The sequence below is a fragment of the Gadus chalcogrammus genome, chromosome 14, assembly GCF_026213295.1.
Source record: "Gadus chalcogrammus isolate NIFS_2021 chromosome 14, NIFS_Gcha_1.0, whole genome shotgun sequence".
Lineage (NCBI taxonomy): Eukaryota > Metazoa > Chordata > Actinopteri > Gadiformes > Gadidae > Gadus > Gadus chalcogrammus.
The window spans coordinates 15,923,024-15,942,514 of record NC_079425.1 but is presented as its reverse complement, the minus strand read 5'-3'; the positions used below and the strand labels follow the sequence as shown (position 1 = coordinate 15,942,514).

At 40.8% G+C, this 19,491-nt stretch overlaps 1 protein-coding gene and 1 long non-coding RNA gene across 2 annotated transcripts; one reads left to right on the top strand and one right to left on the bottom strand.

Moving 5' to 3' along the window:
* Positions 1-3,933: 3,933 nt before the first annotated feature.
* On the bottom strand, positions 3,934-13,676 carry LOC130403172 (CUB and zona pellucida-like domain-containing protein 1). Its single transcript, XM_056607373.1, has 13 exons — positions 13,500-13,676; positions 12,801-13,009; positions 12,512-12,649; positions 12,084-12,222; positions 8,636-9,029; positions 8,294-8,435; positions 8,051-8,194; positions 7,838-7,890; positions 7,554-7,738; positions 7,020-7,420; positions 5,076-5,175; positions 4,808-4,991; positions 3,934-4,688 (listed from the first exon to the last, which is right to left on the bottom strand). Exons 1-13 carry the CDS (start codon positions 13,623-13,625, stop codon positions 4,552-4,554), a joined length of 2,352 nt encoding a protein of 783 aa, XP_056463348.1. The 5' UTR covers positions 13,626-13,676; the 3' UTR covers positions 3,934-4,551.
* On the top strand, positions 5,569-14,228 carry LOC130403179 (uncharacterized). Its single transcript, XR_008904071.1, has 3 exons — positions 5,569-5,728; positions 12,936-12,982; positions 13,518-14,228. It is a non-coding gene; the product is annotated as an uncharacterized LOC130403179 (long non-coding RNA).
* The last annotated feature ends 5,263 nt before the right edge of the window (positions 14,229-19,491 follow it).

The following is a 19,491-nucleotide window of genomic DNA, read 5'->3' as shown; positions in this document are numbered from 1 at the left end:
ACAAAGCTGGGGGGAATATATAGCAGAAACAGCTCAATATTTAACCAACCAAAAAATAACAGAAAACGTAATAAAAGTAACGACAGATAACACGCGGATATATAATTAGAATTTGTATTTTGAATAGCTTAATTAAGCTATTCAAAATACAAATTTAAGTTACATATTTCGATGTCTTTATCGACAAAACTAAATAATACCAAATCAAAGGAGCACGTTGGTTTGACAGGTGATGAACGACGGATTCGGCACAATTAAAACCAAACACAGTCTTGTATGCCGTGATCAGAAGTAATGACCCTCAAACGGGAACAAGGTTCTTAATGTGTTTGTTGTAATAATCATTGTTGTATAAGGTATCGATGCTAAAAGCACGGACAACGCGTATGTAAAAAAAAAACTGTCCAAAAATACTGGAATATCCCTTCGTTCCCCTACTAATGGCATGTGTATTATTATCTCTGTTTGGTTCTTCTTTGCACATATTTGCTTATAATCATATACAGTAGGCTTTGTCTATCCCTGCCTATAAATGCCTTTGCATTCAGATAACTCCTCCGAGTAGGTATTTCTGGAATGAGGATTTAGAAATTCCATTGGAAATCGACATGAGAAAGTCCTGCTTTTGTCATTTCTCTTCACACTGCATAGACCTTAAAATCCACAGACTCAGCTGAACAAACACATTAACGCTCTCGCGTCGGGTTAGATATTAATATTAATCAGTAGGACATCATGTCCACGTTGAAGAACTACAGAAACCACCTAGACTGGATACCCCCAGCCCATCTGCCGGCGATGGGCTGGTGGGTTGTCTATAATGTGTCTATTATGCTTTTATGAGTTACTAGGTGGTGCTTGGTCATGGTATTTTGATTGCCGATGGCAAGATACTTTTCATGCGCAGGGCTCTCAAGTTTTGAACCTCGTTCAGAAAGAGATTTTGTCGGCGGCGGCAGGGGTGGGGACCGGTGGGGATGGGGGTCTGATCTGAAAAATGACTCAACAATTCATACAAACAAAAATATTTATTTTATTCAGCATTTCTTAGTGTGTGTGTGTGTGTGTGTGTGTGTGTGTGTGTGTGTGTGTGTGTGTGTGTGTGTGTGTGTGTGTGTGTGTGTGTGTGTGTGTGTGTGTGTGTGTGTGCGTGCGTGTGTGCGTGCGTGCGTGTGTGAAATAATAGTTGATGTTGTTTATGGTGGCATGTTTTGAGGCCTTCAGCACGCTGGCGGCTACCATCTCAAACACTGTGGTTCCAGGCCAGCCATTTTTACTGTCATGATGGATGACAGAGTTCCATTTAGCGTCAAGCTGTTTTGGTCTTAAGTCCGACCATGGAGAACCCTCTCAGCGTCTGCATTTGAATGGGTGAGCATTACAACTAATGCAGCTATCTTTGAAAGCCTCCCACACTGGCTCAAACCGATCACCCTTGAACAAAAGTGAACCAAAGGCCTCTATTTCCCAAATGCTTTGCTTTTATTATTTTAATTAATTATGTTTGGTGCCAAATATTTCTCCTAAATACAGTGCACCCTCTATTTATGTATTTGTCAAAACAACAAATGCATCAAAGTATAAATGTAGTGTTTTAGGGATACTCCAATCAGTTGCGGATCTAGGTTTTTTTAAATTTTTATAATTTTGCATTTTTGCAGAGACTTTATAGATTTATGTCAGGCTCTTATGTCAACATTTGGTGAACAGATGCCCTCTAATATTGTGGAACTCACAAAGATCATTGAACCATTCAAAGAGGTATTCAATGAGCTGTTCAAGTTATGCAAAGGTACCATTGCTATACCTGTGAGTACAGCTCCCTGTGAACGAAGCATTTCCACACTCAGACTGGTCAAGACCTACCTTAAATCTACCATGGATGATGTTCAACTCAGCAATCTAGGAGTTTTAAGCGTAGAGTTAAGATGAGCAAAAGCCCTGGATTTTGGTGATTTTGTGAATCGCTTTGTTACAAACCACAATAATCAAAGAATTCGGCTTTTATAAGATGAATCTATGGCAAGTTAATGTCTTTTGTATCTGTAAGAGGCCGGGATTCAAAAGTTAAAAAAATAATGTTTTTGCAATTGTGTAATTTATTTTCTGATAAATGCACTGCATTTTCACTTTTTACCATTGCAGTGTTAGATCAGAAGGTCGAGTTAGTGTTTTTTTTAAACAGGTGAGACCAACTTGCACTTGTTCCATCCATACACATGAAGTGTGTAAGTGGCCTTTAGAAGTGAGACATTTAAAATGAGTCAGAATGTTTTTGATGATGAGTCTCTGATGATGTTTTTGAATAAAAACAAAATAACTCATAGCTGCAAGAAATTTATAAAGAAAAAGTTTATTTGACAATAACACCACTGTCTGAGTTAATATTATGATGTAGAGTTACAGCGTGTACATGCCTTAAATATTCACTACATTTGAAAATGCCTGATATCATATGTAGATTTATGTTCCACCCCAAAATAATCTCTGGTCTCACCCTGGCCACCACACTGAAAGTGTTCTAGCTCCGCTAGTACACAATGAATATAGACTTTTCCTTTTTAATGCTTTTCAGAGCGAGAGAATCACTTTTTGACCAAAAATGTGTTTCTGACCTTAAACGTTGTGTCTTGTGTTCAAATGTGCTTCACTCCCAAATGTTGGTAGGCCTATATGGTCTATACACCCTGACCCTGGTCAAGGTAACAGGTTTCCATCGAAAGGGCGAGAGCCAGAGGGAAATAATCTATTTTTGACCAACATGTGTTTCTAACCATAACCGTTGCGTCTTCTTATCAAATCGATGGTTGTTTTGCCCCCAGGTGTAAATGTGGGGCAGTAGTGTTAGGGAGACGTAACCTAACGTTGAAGGGGATGTTCTGCCCCCAGGTGTCCACCTGGGGGGCAGTAGGGTTAGGGGTAGTTAGGTAACCCTATATTGACAGTGATATTCTGGCCGCAGTTGTTGGGGGCAGATTGTGTGTATCTTTTGCGTCTTATGTTCAAAAATGGTGCTTCACTTCCAGAGTTTTGTATCAGGTCTAATCCTTGGCAAGATTAGCAACATCTTTGCCTTGAAACGGAAAGAAATATATTAATATATATGTTTTATATATTTTTATAATTTTTGCCAAACAATGTGTTTCTCAAATTAAACGTTGCTTCTTGTGTTCAAATTGATATTGCTTTACTTCCAGATGTTAGTATTAGGTCAATGCAACCCATGGCAAGCTTAGTAACACTTTTGCAGCAAAAGGGAAATAAATATTAACTTAAAATCTGTTCATTTACCTTGACAGCGGTCAATTATACTGGCCAATGGTGATTTGCCGGAAGTTGTGAAGTGTCCATGCAAGTGAACGGAGCATAAACAAAAAAAATGGACAGCTGAACGTTGGGAAGACCCATGCAAGTGAATGGAGCAGTGTAAAGCATTGAGAAGAGCCGTGTAATAATCCATAATAATGTAAGGTTTAGAAGTTAAATATTTGAAAGTTGTAGAATAAATTAATATAATTTATATTGGAGTTAATTTGCTAGAAATGTACTTACAATTTTTAGTCAGTTAATCATTTACACATTTATGTTACACAATTATTACATATTTACATGTTTACATATTTAACACAGTCAGGATTATTCTGTTGAATCTGCCCCTCTGATTCCCTCACGTTTACCTCATTCTAAATTCTAGCTTCTGATTGGTTAGTTCAGTCAAGTGATGGTTCCGAACAAGGAAGTGTTTGAAAATAGATTAACGGCGATATTTTTTTTATCGCGCGATAAAAGTTTCGCGTTAACACAGCCGTTAACGCCGATAACGGCCCACCACTAATATATAAATATATATATATATATATATATATATATATATATATATATATATATATATATATATATATATGTATATGTATGTATATATGTCTCTTACTGTAGGCCTATACATGTTTGTGCGAGGGTGATTTAATTGGCAATGTCCTTGGTAGGCCTACTGAATCCGCATGATGGTCCATCGCAAACACGAGTTTTCATTGAAAGGAAAATAAATGTGTTTATTGTTTTCTATTTGATTGTGCTTCTCTTCCATGTTGATATAGGGTCTCTATACAACCCCTTCCATGCTTAGTAACATGTTTGCATTAAAAGAGAAAAAAATATCTCATAAATTATGTGCGGAAAATGCTTTTCAGCGTGAGAAAGTCACAACAGCAAACTATGTCCATTAAATAATTAAAATATTGTAGTTGTGGTAGTTGTGTAGAATAATATAAACATCAGATGTGTATTTAGCTACAAGAAAAAATGCTTTATTAATTATCATGTTATAGTATAATCATCATGAGTTAGAGCTGAGATTATTATTTGGAGAATTAAAAGAATAATATGAACCAATAACCAATTACCTATCTCGATACAGTAAACAAGAAATAACAATATATATTGTATAATCAGACTTTGAAAGAATTCCTTATTTATTATAATTAATTTGTGAGGCTAATTAACAATATCCTTCCCATACATTTCGATATCCAAGCCATGTTCACTGATAACCTATTGCTCAATGCTTGACAAAGGCTGATACCGAACAGCAGCCCTCTTGAATTTGTGAATCATCACTCCACAGATCATGGCAATCGCCGCTAGAAGGCATCCAGCGATGAAGGCCATGTTGAGATTCAGTCCGGTTACTAAAGTAAATAAATACAACATTTTTAGATTTTACAGATATTCCAGGGATTCCACAAAGTCAAACAACTTGTATTAAAAGTGATGTTGTTGCTAAAATGAATGATTTTTAACTACTTACCACTGCTCTTGTTTTCCGGTGTGCTTTGCAGACGCAAAGGACCCTGGGAAATGAAGTGCGCTCCTGTTTCAATTACAGCCGATCTCCTGCGCCGACCAATGGGGTTGGTTGGGAGACATCCCCTGGAGCATCTGGTGTTGGGGTTCCCAGCCTCACATAGAATGACCGAACAGCTGATGTACACCTGACCCATAATGAGATAACCTGTCAATACATTGCCACATTCAAGCTGTTCCTCATTTACTCCTATTTACTAATTATGTCCTACCTGGTCATGTAATCCTATGAATTTGAAGGCATCGATTGAAAACCGAAACTGTTTATTATGACTTGGGGGATAGAGGACAACAGTGGAGTCCTGTACACACCTAGGTAAAAAGAAAGAGCAAATAAAGATTACAATTAAAGAAAGTGCTGTCAATAAAGAGTGCTGTCAATCTATTACATTCCTTTGTTAATTAATCAAACAATTTGCTGGGATTAATCATGATCAATAGTTTCTTTTTCTCTTATAGAGCCAGTTAACCCAAACCCACTTTTTTTGTTTTAGACAAACAAAAATGAATTAACAATAAAATTGTAAATTATAATGTGTAGTGTGTAAATTATAAAGTGCTACCAGAGATGCAATGTAAATGAAGAGAATATTTGTCTTATATGATCGTCAACAATCGCCCAATAATCATCAACAATCAATGCCATTTTGTCATTATTACTGAAATAAGTCCCCAGTTTAGAGAAAAAGGGGGGAAATAGGCCTACTCTGTTTTTGCCGTTCTCCACAAAACACAATGCGGACGTTCAACTCTACTGCGCACCCAGGTGGCAACAGACTACGAGGTAGTCTAATGGTGCGCTCGAGATGCATCGTTCACCACCCGCACAAGTTGGGAAATTTCCCAGCCTTCTTGCAACATCTCAGTGAGTTATGCCCCTTTTGGTTATAATATAATCTGTCCCACTCGTGCTCCCGAGAGACCACCCAGAAGAGCGAGGATAACCGTACTACCCGACAAACAAAGGTGGCTTCCCCCGTAATGAGATGGTTTTTTTTTGTATTACACAACGATCGTTTTAATGGGTCGATTTTTTTATTGCTGCTTTAATCTGGTGACCAATTTATGCATTGCACGGTCTTGTTGTGCTTGCAAGACAATGTAAAGCTTTGTTGTTTGTTTTCGAGCTGGTTTGCTAAAGAGGTAAATGTAGCTAACATAACGATGACTGTTCCTCCCTGACTCGTCGTGCAGCGATGCCCACATAGACAAACGGGAAGGCTATAAGTGCTACAAAGCCAGGAAATTACACCACAAGAGCAACTTGTGCTGGTGGTGTGATGCATTTCAAACGCGCCATAACGTCCCGAACAAGGGTCCCCAGTGGCCCGGTTTGTGTGGACGTGTGGAGCTCTGCCTGGGCAGGAGTGGTCCACAAGAAGATTGAGCTTTTCGGACACTTTAAGTATAACGCTATGGTCTCTGTGGATGGTGAAGCTCCGTCTGAGCAGCAATTTATCAATTGTCCGCATCCCAGTCAGGGGTAGGCTTTCTGGACACCTATAGTATAACGCTACTGTGTGTGGCGCAAGTCTGAAATAACGTCGCTCATTATAACTATCTTAATAGTTACACAGTGACGGTACTAAAAAGGTATCATGAAGTTGTTGTGGGTTGTAAACATGGGGATAACACCCTCTTTCCTAAAACTCTCAGCCCAAAACTTTTTTTTTTTTTTTAAATCAAATAGTGATGATTACATCTGAAACAGTTGGTTATAAGTTCGAGGGTGAATTATAGAAGGTGTCTCCGATGCAATTTGATTGAATTCTCTGACTGCACTCCTGTCATTTAGATCGGGGAAACCCAGATGTTTCGGGAGGGTATTCTGCTTTGAGGTGATATTTCGAGGCAAAATTCATTCTGTGGTTATTAAATGGGGCTTTGCAAACTGCAGATTACTTTTGTTTTCTCCAGAAATCCATCAAGCAACAGTTTTGCGCTACAAAGGTCAGCTGCCAAAGGAAATAAACAAAGCCTCGCCAATTGCGATAAAGAAAATGAAAGCGTTAGATCTTTCAAAATGAATGCAAAGCTTAACATGTTCATTTGGCCTATGTATATATATTTTCTTTTTTTAGCTGAACAAACAATAAAATAATAATAATAATAATGTAATGAAGACCAGTAGGTAGTTAGGTAGGAAGGTAGTTTACCCGTTCTCTATGATTGGGTAGGTGGGCTGGTAATTGGGGTTATCGTAAGGTGAAGCACTACAGGACTCCACAAACAGAACAGTGTTATTGATTGAAGTCGTGGCATCTATCTGCATGTATATCTTATCTCCAACTTCATAGTCCAGCGGGTAGAAGTGTGGATTGATCATTGTGTCGAAGTGGATGTCTGGGTAGAACTCAAAGTTGTAGGTGAACGTCCCAAAGCCCTTCTCGGTAATAGTCTGGTTGTCCCTGTGGACTGTAAACCCAAGGGATACGTTTCCACGCTTTGGGTACTGGCAGGAAAACTGAACTTCCAAAAGATGTTTCCTGGTAACGATGTCTCTGACATCTTCAAAGGTGGTGATCTCATTTGAGAACAAAAGGTTTTCATCGTCCTCCTGCAGAACAGGAACACTCTTTAAAACACTGTTTTAGATGATAAAGTGAAATTAACCAAATCAGCAGATGTCAAGACAAACATAACCATTCGCAAAATACTATAACATTTATTAGATGGAGTTTCCCCATTACCTTAATCATAGTACCACATTCATTAAGTGGGATGAAACCAATGACATGAGTGCTATTGGAGTGTAGTCTGCAGGCTGTGCTGCCGGGATCATTTAGCCGCAGGTGATCTTCATCTAGTCCCTTAAATGCGGCTTTCTCCAACTCTACTGTCATGGAGGTTTCATTGCAGATCACGTGTGCTTTAGCTGTTGAAGAGATTTAAAGTAAGTTATTCCTTGTTTATGTAAAAACATACATAACATCATCAGGCACATTAAGCATAAACCTAAAATGTCAGTTCTCACCGTGTTCAACATGCACCCAAACACATCGCATTTCTGACTGTAACTGCTGATACCTGAAATTGATTTGAGCCAAGAATTAGTCACTTTAAATTGTATTCTCACCATTGGCACTGTAAAGATACATTAGTGATACATTATTAATAACTATTGTTACTAATATAGTCATATAATTGTAGTGCATAAAGAGAGGGAGCTAAAAATAAAGAAACCTACGAAAAAGCTGCCTCCGCAATGAAGCAAATTGGAACCTGGTCTCCAAATTGGTGGAGAGTCGGGGTCCATCTCAGATAAAACTCTCCCCGTTCAATCCTGTGTTTGGTGGTACCCAGGGGTCCTGTGAAGATGATATCACCTACTCTGTATTCAAAAAAAATGCATTACTATCTTGTTTTTTCAAGTTGTGGGTGATTCATTTCATTTCTTAAATTGATCTTGTCAGCAGACACGTGTACTTACTTTGAATACTGAGCTACTGCTTTGACTGTGATTTCAAATTCTTCATTGACTTGAGCATTCAGATGGTCTCCATGACTTGGTGTTGGGTGAACAAACCTAGGCAGGTACTCTCCTTCAGTGCAGGACGGAGCAGGCGAATCCACTACAGTTTAAGTACAAATATTTTAGCTTACAAAAGCATGCAATATGTTGTATAGCTACAGAGAAAGCATATCTCAAGTAAGAACTTAAATCATGCTAAATTGTATCAAAGTGTAAAAGGATGCTTCTCTGTTCATACAATAGCATATATAGGCGTAAATCATTCATGAAATTACGACAAAAAGTGACTCGCTTGCCTACCTAGAACGGAGAATTGAAGAGGAATTTGACTGAGAGGAGTAGGATACGGTTTGCTGGGGTAGGTTTGGTACGGGGTGGTGGTTGGGCCTGCCGTGGTGGTGGTTAGGCCTGCCGTGGTGGTGGTTGGGCCTGCCGTGGTGGTGGTTGGGCTTGCAGTGGTGGTGGTTGGGCCTGCCGTGGTGGTGGTTGGGCCTGCCGTTGCCCCGATATAGGGTAGTACTAGATTCCCAAATATTGAACGTTTGTTTCTGTTTGAAGGCAAAGGTAATCTCTGAGTTGAAGTTCCATTTGTGGAGATCAAGGAGATGGTGGTTCTTGGAAAGTCTTCCAGCACCAACTCAAACCCATACGTCCCAGTGTATGATGTGGAACGGTAGTGTAGGACACAGTTTCTCTAAGAAAATGAATATAAAGGAGTTCGATTGGGAAACATGAATAAATGTAAGTCAAAGGTACACTTTTAAAGATTGTAGTCTTCATTCAGAAAAACCTAGACTCTGCTCATCACCCCTCCCTTATGTTATCTCTTCAAACCCATAGATAGATGTAGGGCCCTATTTTAACGGTCTAAAACGCAGGTGAGAAGCGCCAAGCACAAGTAGCTTTGTGGGCGGTTCTACGGCGATGTCGCTATGGCGACATCGCCGTAGACTATAAGCGCCGTAGACTATATGCGCCCGTAAACAAAAAATGACTCTTACGCCCGGCGCATATCTAAAAAGGGTTGGTCTGAAGTAGCCTAATTACCCGTAGGTTTGGTTTGGGCGTAACGTGCAGTAAATCAAGGAGAATGCCAGCTCCAATCTCCTTTAAGAGCCATGATGAGCGCATTTTAATCTGACGAGTTGATATTTTGACAGCGCAGTCTCCGATGAGACAGATGCACATGCTTTTCAAACATCAAATGGCTCAGTTTATGGCCAAATAATATGTCCTAATTCACACATGGAATAAGGTTTTCTTCAACAACTTCAGAAATACTGAGTCCTCAAATAAATTTCGGCAAAGAAAACGTATATGATATAACATATGATATGCGGGTGCGGTAACTCCTATTTAATGATATAGGCCTACGCAATACATTATAAACATTGTTTCTTATCAGTATTGTATGCATTATCGTTATCGACTTGTGTTCCTAATTTGCCCTGTCCCCCCATTAATATACATTGCCATGGACTGTATTATGCGTTAAGTGTTTAGTTTGCGTGTGTTTAAACAGATGGACGCAAACACGCGCGTGTGTATTACCCATACACACACGCGCCCGCATTCATTCATTCTTTTTAACACTCACTCGCGGTAAACCAATGTTTTCTCACAATCAAAAACTCATCAATCCTAAAAGTTGGGCATGTACACGATGTCTGTGTCAAGAAAATGTGTTTGCTGTACGGTGTTTGCAGATGCATTGATTTAAAAGTACAACTTATTACGCTGTATCAGCTGTTCTTTCCCAAATAATTTACCAAGAATGTGTGGCTAGGTAGATGAGAGAAGCAAAGCGTATGCGCGAGGTGCACAAGCAACATTATGCATGCGCCCTTTAAATAGCATCTGAACAACGCGCCACTGACTTTAAACCAGGTATTTCCTGGTTTGTGGCGCAAGGGGTTTCTGAAACGGCAAGATAGCACCAGGGAACGTTTGCGCCAGAACACGAGGCTGCCCCTTGGGGCGCAAGATCATTCCCTAATTTACCGACGCGTGGCACAGGAGGGAAAATAACGCTCTGCGCCAGTTGCAAACTAGCAACGACACATGCGCCAGTGATTAAGTCAATTGCGCCGGATGCAAGACAGGGCCGTAGTCTTAAAGTAAGTGTCTATGACAGAATGCCTTTTAGAGCACATTTAAAGGTCCCATGACATGAAAATCTCACTTTATGAGGTTTTCTAACATAATATGAGTTCCCCTAGCCTGCCTATGGTCCCCCAATGGCTAAAACTTGCGTTTGGTGTAAAACGAGCACTAGCTGTTCTGCTCGCCTTTTAAAAAACGGAAGCTCAAGTGCGCTGATTTGGAATGTCTGTATTCTTGACGTCATCAGGAATCTCAGCTCCTCCCCTTACTCTGCCTGGCCCGCCCAGAGACGTTGGCCCGCCAATGAGACTCGACCGTGCGAGCGCCACGTGTGTGTGTGCGTGTGTTTGTGTGTGTGAATACACACACTGTAACGCAAGTGTTTCTTGCCGGTTCTTTGACGTGTCTTGTATTTCCACAACGAGACTGTTGTGGGGGTTATCTGAGCCATGGTTGAGAAGGAATTGGGGGAAAGGAACTTTGGCTTTGACTCGCTGAAGTACATGAACTGCGACATGCCGCCGGTTTCCGCGAGGCACCATCGCCCGGCAGCGGGCAGCCGGCAGCAGGCAGCGCGCGGTTCAGTCGACTTCAGGTTGATGTGAAAGTGGAAGAACCAGAGACGTCGCAGAACCCGACAAAGTCGTTTGTGATTCATTATATCGTCTGGAGGGGCACACAGCTTTTGGCCGTGATAATATGTATTAAATGATATAGATTTCTATGTATTATATGATATTATTTAGATATAGAGCTCCAGGACTGTAACGCAAGTGTTGTACACTGCCTTGTTATTTGGATAACCGTTCTGTCGGACTCTCGTCTCTGGTATTTCTACAACGAGACTCGTATTGGGGGTTATCTCAGCCAGGGTTGAGAATGAATTGGGGGGAAGGAACTTTGGCTTTGACTCCCTCAAGAACACGAACCACGACATGGAGGAGAAAGGGATTGTTGGCGGCGAATGTCTCCAGCTTGAGACCCGCTGAGGGACCACCGCCGGAGGCGGAGGTGCCTAAGCGCTGCCCGGCAACGATCCCTTTCTCCTCCTTGTCGTGGTTCAGTCTACTTCACATTGATGAGGACGTTGAAGAACCAGGAACGTCTGAGAACCCAACGCGGTCGTTTGAGATTCATAATATCGGCTCACACATCTTTTGGCCGTTATAATATATATTATATGATATAGATATCTATGTAGGCTATATGATAATATTTTGATATAGAGCTCCAGGACTCCCGTGTGTTCTAGAATATTTACAGAACACGGCTAAAGGCTGTGTGCGCCTCGCCATTGCGATACATCCACTGTAAACAGAGCGAATGGTACCGTGGCTGCAAGCTGCTCAGGGCCACACCCCCACCCTCCTCCTTGACCCGCCTCGCTCCTCCTCATTTGCATTATAGCTACAGACACCAAAACAGCGCATTTGGGGGAAGCTCAATGTGCGACTGGCTCGGAGTGGCTGTAACTCTGCACCACGGCTGAATTTCGGGAACGTCTTTGAATACTGTGTTAGTTGCCCACTAATACCTATATTAAAGAATACATAAAATAGCATGTCATGGGACCTTTAAAACGTATACATTACGTATCCATGTTGTACCTTTGACATTATGTTGACTATTATATGCTTTTACCAACCTCATCCAGCTCAAAACCTTGGGGTTGATTGCATGTAGCGCATTCTCTGTTTAAGATGGTTCCGTATCTGCAAATCACCCGATCACCATCAGGGTCATCTGTCATCAGATGGTAGGATCTTGGGCAGTTTGAAGGAACTCTAACATTAAGCACGGAAATGACAATTAACAGCCAATCATCAGAACAATAAACTTTTAAAAAGATACATGTTTGGATACATAAAAAGGTGACAAAAGTCACCAGTAGATTAAAGACAATTATGGTTCACTGTAATAAATGACATAAATATTCATTAATGTTAACACACTTTAATTGTATCACATTCAATACTTACATTTCAGCTAATTTAGCTTCACCAAACATAAAATGTCTTTTAAATAATTTAAAAAAAAATGTAATGGGCAGGTAAGGTAAAGGTAAAGACGTACCTCAGGAAGGGCATGATGGCATTATTTGGAGAGCCATTCGCCTGCCAGTTATCAGATCTTTCCCTCAAGTCCACATGTGTGAACAGTCTCCAGGACCCCTGTAAATTCACAGTTGGAATCCAACAGCAGCTAGCTTTCCTAATATATGGAAACAAAGTTGCAGCTAAATATCAGAACTCTTCAGCTATTGGTGAAAGGTGCCCATTTTTGTCAACGATTGATTTAATTCCTCAAAACTTAAATATATTGAATAACATTAGAAGCAATAATCAATATTGAGAAAAATCACCTCAGGTCAAATGAATCGTCATTGGGGTAATATCTTGACTGCACTTCTTCTGTTTCACACCAACCATTTGTGTTGGGTGCTGCATTTGTGCTACTGTCTATTACACCTTCTTTTGCTTCCGATATTTTTCCGCAGTTACCATTCAAGCATCTCCAATCTCCAAAATAGTGATTGCAGCTTCCGTAAGTTTGCCTGAAATATATGTCCACCTGTGATCAAGAAAAATGAATTGTGTTAACACTTTCTAATAGCTTTCAACAAGGCTTCGAGGCAATTTGATGTAGCAGCATTTTTGTCATATTTGTTGAAATTCTGACTAATAAATAATTAGTTCATTATGAGCAGTAGCATAAGTTAAACTTTTTTGTCTTTTTTGTTAGTATTTTGTTAATATGATGTTCATATATATTTGGTGACACTTTACAATACATTTACATCAATTAACCATTAATAATAAAATAAAAGTTAAAATATTGTTTACATTTATACCTGAGTTAACATGCACACCATTAGAAAAAATACTTTAAGTATTATTGTATTGTATTGTATTTTTATCCTGTGTTTTTCCACTGCTGCTGGGCTGTTGCAAGAAACTAATTTCTCCTTCAGAATATTTGTATAAAGTTGTAACTAATCTAATTTAAATATATATCCTCATGCCATTACCTTGCTTGAAATATATGTTGTTTAAGTTCTTACCTTAATGGATCCATTCAGGTGTTTTTCTTTGGGAACGACCCTAACAGTGCCTGCAGTGAAATGTGATGCAGATGCAACGGAGATCAGCAGGAGCAACTGGATTGAGAAAATCCAGAAGGAAGCCATTGTGCCCGAATCTCTCCTCCAGAGTACTTGCGTACCATAAGCAGTACTAAAGCATCTTATACCTTCAGCATCAGTCAATGACCCACCCACAACATACCATAAGGGAATGTTTGACACATCTGGTGCCAAGTCCATCTGCCTTTCTCAAAATTGTTGATAACTGGTTTTTCTGCTACTATAAAGGGTGTATAAGCAGGAAACAATTGGAGGATTTGAATTCTTACAGGAAATCTTGAGCATTTATAAAAACGTGTCTGTCTACATTATTACTAAGTAACAATCCTTTGTGAGCTATCATTTTACCGGTAAGAAACTTGCTTGGGAATTCAACCCATTCATCAAGTCTAACCCATTAGCACTAGGAAGACAAACAAATGTCCTGATCGCAGTACGATCTAAGATTTTTCATGGCATGAGCATGCTTAGGAACATGAGCACACTGGAGAGTTTTTTTTTAATGTATGTATTTAATGTTTGTATTTAGTGTAGTGTTGCATCAGACTCTAGGGTCAAGTACTAACCTTGTCTTCCCCAGACTGTAGGATCAAATAAGGTCACATCGTTCACCCTTAAACGGTAAAGTATAGCGTTTTTACCTAAAAGTCCCATGAGGCTGAATCAGGGATGGACTGGGACAAAAATTTGGCCCGGGACTTTGGGATGGAGAGGCCTTTTATGAGACTGCGGGAATAGCGTGAGTAGAATTTTGCCACGGTGTAAAATAATAAAAACTAGTCCTTATCCGTGGGTATGTGCATTGCAACTGCATGTAAATGTTGGGATGTGCATGTGTTTAGAATATTGTGAAGATCACAAATATGGGAAATATTACAAAACAAACAAACAATCAAGACAGTGATCAGTTAGACGTTGTGTGCGAGTTGAGGTTGAGGTTGTCAGGTGAGTTTTGAGTTGTGACTTGAAGGTTGTAATTGTGTCAGACTGTTTTATGTGTGGGGGGAGGGAGTTCCAGAGCCTTGGTGCTGAACAGCTGAATGACCGGGCACCCATTGTAATGAGTCGTGATGTGGGGATACATAGTAGTCCAGCAGAGGTTGAGCGGGAGGGAGTGTATTCTTGGAGGAGGTCACAGAGCTAACTGGGGGCTAAGTTGTGGAGAGCTTTGTAGGTGAGGAGTAGGGTTTTGTATTGGATGCGGTAGTGTACTGGGAGCCAGTGAAGTTGGATGAGGACCGGGGTGATGTGGTCAGATGATTTGGTGCGGGTGATGATCCGGGCGGCTGAGTTCTGAATGATCTGCAGTCTGTTGATGAGTTTGGTGGGGAGTCCGGTGTGTAAATATTTGTGTAAATAGTTTCTGCTTGTAAATCTTTGCTTCATAGAAGAATTTTTCTTACTTGTATACTTCTGGTTTTAAGTTTGTATTTATGGATAACTATTTAATTTAAAAGATTTTGGACATTCCAGTACTTGTGTGTACTGTATGTATGTTTTGGCTGTTCTGTGAACTGTGTAAAGGAGCATAACGCCATAAAGGAGTTATGCTTAGGGCCCCAAAATAGCTAGCAGCGACACTGGGTCCGGGTCAACAGTTTCTTCAACTGTCAGACCCTGTGCAAGGGCAAGGGCTACCCAAGCTAAAGTGGCTTTCCCTGAAGAAGAAGTTAGCGTAATGCTACAGAAATCTAGCCTGGATGCTAGTCGTCAAATTCTTTGACGCAAAAGGGCTGCTGCCACCACTGAAAGTGAAGCTGCAGCCTACGAAAAGAGGACAACGAAGTGGAGAGAGCCACTCAGGACCACACATTTTTGAAAAGCCCCTCAACCTAGTCGATATTACAAGTAGGCTAGCTACATTCAGCAGCACTCAGAGTTGTTCCACAAAGAACCTCCATTGAAACAGATGTCAATGGAATCCCACAGATCACTCATTAATCCGTACTCCGAACCACCTACTTATGAAAGCCGAGAATGCGTGAGTTTGAGAGACACTGAGTTCAAGGAAGAAGAAGCAAGCAAAAGACAATCTAAGAATTATCTGCAGTCTACCAATACTGGCAGAGATTTTTGCACCTGAAAACCACAAAGCCCTTGCTAAATACCACATGCGCAGAGAACTTTTCATCTCTGGCCTTCTCGAGTTTAATGATCACCTGACCATTACTGGTCATAGAAAGCTTATTTTGTGAGTGTCACCCAGAACTTGAACTTGACAGCCAGAGAAGAATTGAAGTTGATGGTCAAATGGCTAGGAGATGACTCAGAACAAGCAAAGATAATTTGTTCAGTGCACGTTTTCAATCCCCTTGCAGGTCTCAACATGGTGTGGCAACGTCTTGAGGACTGTAATGGGACTCCAGAAGTCATATGAAAGGCACTGCTTAAATGATGATATTCCAAAACATACCAACAAAGACAACACCAAGCTCAGAGAACTGGGGGACCTCCTTGAAATGGAATGTGCTGAAGGGAAAGGCTACCTACTAGGCCTTGCTTATTAAGATACAGCTTGTGGTGTACAGCCTTCAAGAGAGATGGATAACCCAGGGATCCAGATACAAAGAAGCATTTCCTCCTAGGGATGGGGATTGTTAATATTTATTGATATCGATACCTTTATCGATACTCCTCCTTACCGATCCAAGTCTTTATTGATACCACTATCGATACTTTTCGATTATTTGGTGGAAAAGAGGACGCGACAATATGTTTTTAACAGAACTGGTATTGCTTTTATTGTTTAACAATAACAAAAACGTTTCTAGCCTTCAATAAACATGATTAATGTAATAGGCCACTTTGAAATGACATAAAACTAACAATAAGAAAGAATATTTCAGCAGCACCAAATGAAAAATAAAATGTCCTAATGTATATAAATTAAAAAAAATAATATGCTGTGTCACTCAAAAGGAAATAAAATATCAGCTCATAAATTAACAGGTATTTCTTTGCAGAAAAATTAACATGTCTGCCTTGTCAGGCATGATCCTCAAATGCTCCTGGCTGATGGTGTCCCCAGCAGTGGAACACACCCTGTCTGAAGGGGTGGAAGACGCTTGAACAGTAAGGTAAGTAATGAGAGATTTCCGCTAGCAGGGGCAGGGGGTCTCTCTTTGTCCACCACCAGAGAACTGGGTCCTCTGCCTTAGAAATCATAGGCAGGCTTCTGTAGAGCTGGACTTCCTCACGTACTCTCTGCTGAATGCTGCTGTTGGAGTTATTCATATGGATGATCCGTCGCTCTTGTTCCTCCTCTGCAAATAGCTCCTCCAAGGCACTCTTGGGTTGTGGTGGTGGACTGACTTCAACCCGAGGATTCTCATACATAGCCTCCTCGTTTGTGTCGCTGTCCTCATGGGACTCAGGGATTGGTATATCTGCTTCTGTAGCATTTGTTGCTACAGCTGCCTCCTGCAAACGTTCCCAGGTGGTGTGCCCGACACGTTTGGCTTTAAACCTGGGGTCCATCGCTGTCCCCTCTTCGAGGAACTGTTGGATTTTTTCCTCCTGGTAACGTCCAGATAGGTCAGTCAAAACCTTCCGTTTAATGTCGGATACAAACAAAGAGTCTCCTTCCTGAACTGTGAAGTGGGCCTTCAGTTTCATGAGTATCAAAAGGATCGGTCCACAGGTGGTGGTTTTCTCACTAGATGCACACAGTGTAGAAGTGTCCAGGACCTTTATGAACTCCTCTGCTTTTGTAAAGTCCTCATCTGTGATCCTATCCAGTTGGGCTTTCTTATACGTGGATCCAACACTGCAGCTTGGTAGCGCCTCTGCCATTTTGCTCACCAAGACAACGTCTTTCAAGCAAGAGGGACGAAGCAATGAAGCGCCTCTGCTTCGCTCAGGAAAACATTGGAGAAAAAGCCCAAAATGAAAAGCCAGTACATAGAGTTCATGCAGAAAATGCTGGAGAATAGGGATAGGCAAAACGATTCTTTTTTGGGAATCAGTTCTTTCAATTCCGTTCACTATCACGATTCGTTTGTTTAATTCGTTCATTTGATTCGTTCATTTGATTTGTTCGTTAAGTCAGATGTCTGTTATGTCATTTGGCAGGGAATCGGAAATTATGGAATAAATGTTAATCAACATGCATGTAGCCTACTACTTTTTAAAGGAGGCATATCATACCACCAGGTGTGAGTGTGATTAGCCATTACAAGCAGGTTTGAAAATGTGCAGCATTGTGACATCACAGGTGGGCGTGTCCACCTAGATGTGTGCTGGATAGATCAGTCTACCAGCCTACCCAGTGGACTGAAGTAAACGTTGCTCATCTATCTAGCAAAGATCTAGGTGGACACGCCCACCTGTGATGTCACAATGCTGCACATTTTGAAAACGGCTTGTAATGGCTAATCACACTCACACCTGGTGCTATGATAGGTCCCCTTTAATGTTCTGGCGAAATTACCCAGGTTAAGGGAAAATATCAAGCATATATCTAAAGCACATCCATATTTTTTTCATAAATATCCTTAATACATAATGGGGTGCAGTTAGGCCCTGTTTACACGAGGACGCTTGCGGGTAAAAACAACAAAATATTCTATCGGAAGTGCCTTTAGTTTAGACGGTGACGGCGTTTTTGGGGCTTAAAAACGCAAAAATCTGAAACCACCCTCCAGAGTGGAAAACTTGAATACGCTCCGCCGTAGCGTTTCCGTCTACACTGCCAAGAAGCAAAACTCTGCTCAGATCTGCTCACGTCGCGTACGAGTTTACGTCGCAAACATGCGCCAGTACAGGGAAATAAACAAACATGTTGGATTATTTCCATGCGTCGGACCTTCAAGCTGCCCTGGCAGCTCTAATAAACGTACAGGAGTCTTTCCACGAAATATACAAGATATGTACTGATAGTATTACTGAACAAAGAAGGATCTTTTTGGTTTTCACGGCACGGATAAGAGAAGAAGGAAGATTCTACGCATGCGCTCAGACATGGCGGTGTTGTGTGATAGCGTAGCACAGCACCACCTAGCCGCCTGGCATGCATACCCAATCGAATTCCACACACTTTTGCGTCACCGTATGCACGCAGATTTCCTCCCGAAAACGCTCGTCTAAACCCGTAATAAAAAGTGAAGACGCGACGCCACTTTTGCATCTTCTTTTCAGACCGTCATCATGTAAACGTAGCCTAAGAATTAAATAGGGTCTTCCAAGTAGCGCTAATAAGCAGTGAAGCACGTAAGCAAGCAGCAGCAGCACCATTGTGCGAATTCCCTACTAGACCAAACAAGACTCGTAATGGTAGGTAAAAACAATACTTTTTTAAAGCATGCCTACAGTGATCGTTAGTTAACTTGTGTGGTGGACAGTGCCTTATCATTTGTTTACCCATGGGCCATGGCAACGCGATTGCTACCTGCTGTAGTACTTTAATTGGCTGAATCGATGAGAATGTTTTAGACTCAATCAATAAAAGGTCGCGGGGAGACAAATCTTTGTTCGCTTGCATATTTTATTTACGTGACCACATTTTTGTTTTATGTTTAAAAAAAAAGAAAAAATTAATCAGTTCTCTTGTTTTGGGAATCAGTTCTCGTCGTTCACCTTCGGGAATTGTTCATTCTGACCGAATCGTTCGCGACCAACCCATCACTACTGGACAATGACCAGGCGGAGCTTGCACCACCTCTGGAAGAGGGTAAAGAACTCTGGTACCTGCCAACATTCTGTGTTTACCGCTAGAAGAAGCCAGAACAAATAAAAGTGGTGTTTGATTCAAGCGCTGAATGTGAGGGAGTTTCTCTGAATGACGTACTACTCAGTGGCCCAGAATTAAACCAAACCTTGTTGGAAGTTCTTCAAAGTTTGCGCTCCAGCAAAGTTTATGAACCTGCCCGATTAATTGTACATGCTGTCAGTTATATTCTAGCCTAATTGATAT

What these genes read in the sequence shown, in the direction of transcription:
- LOC130403172 (XM_056607373.1), bottom strand. Translation starts at nt 13,625, where the DNA reads ATGGCTTCCTTCTGGATTTTCTCAATCCAGTTGCTCCTGCTGATCTCC. An exon ending in AAGGTTTTGAGCTGGATGAG is followed by an intron (nt 9,030 to 12,083) that starts GTTGGTAAAAGC and finishes TCATTTTCTTAG; the next exon opens with AGAAACTGTGTCCTACACTA. An exon ending in TCATAGGATTACATGACCAG is followed by an intron (nt 4,992 to 5,075) that starts GTAGGACATAAT and finishes ATTATGGGTCAG; the next exon opens with GTGTACATCAGCTGTTCGGT.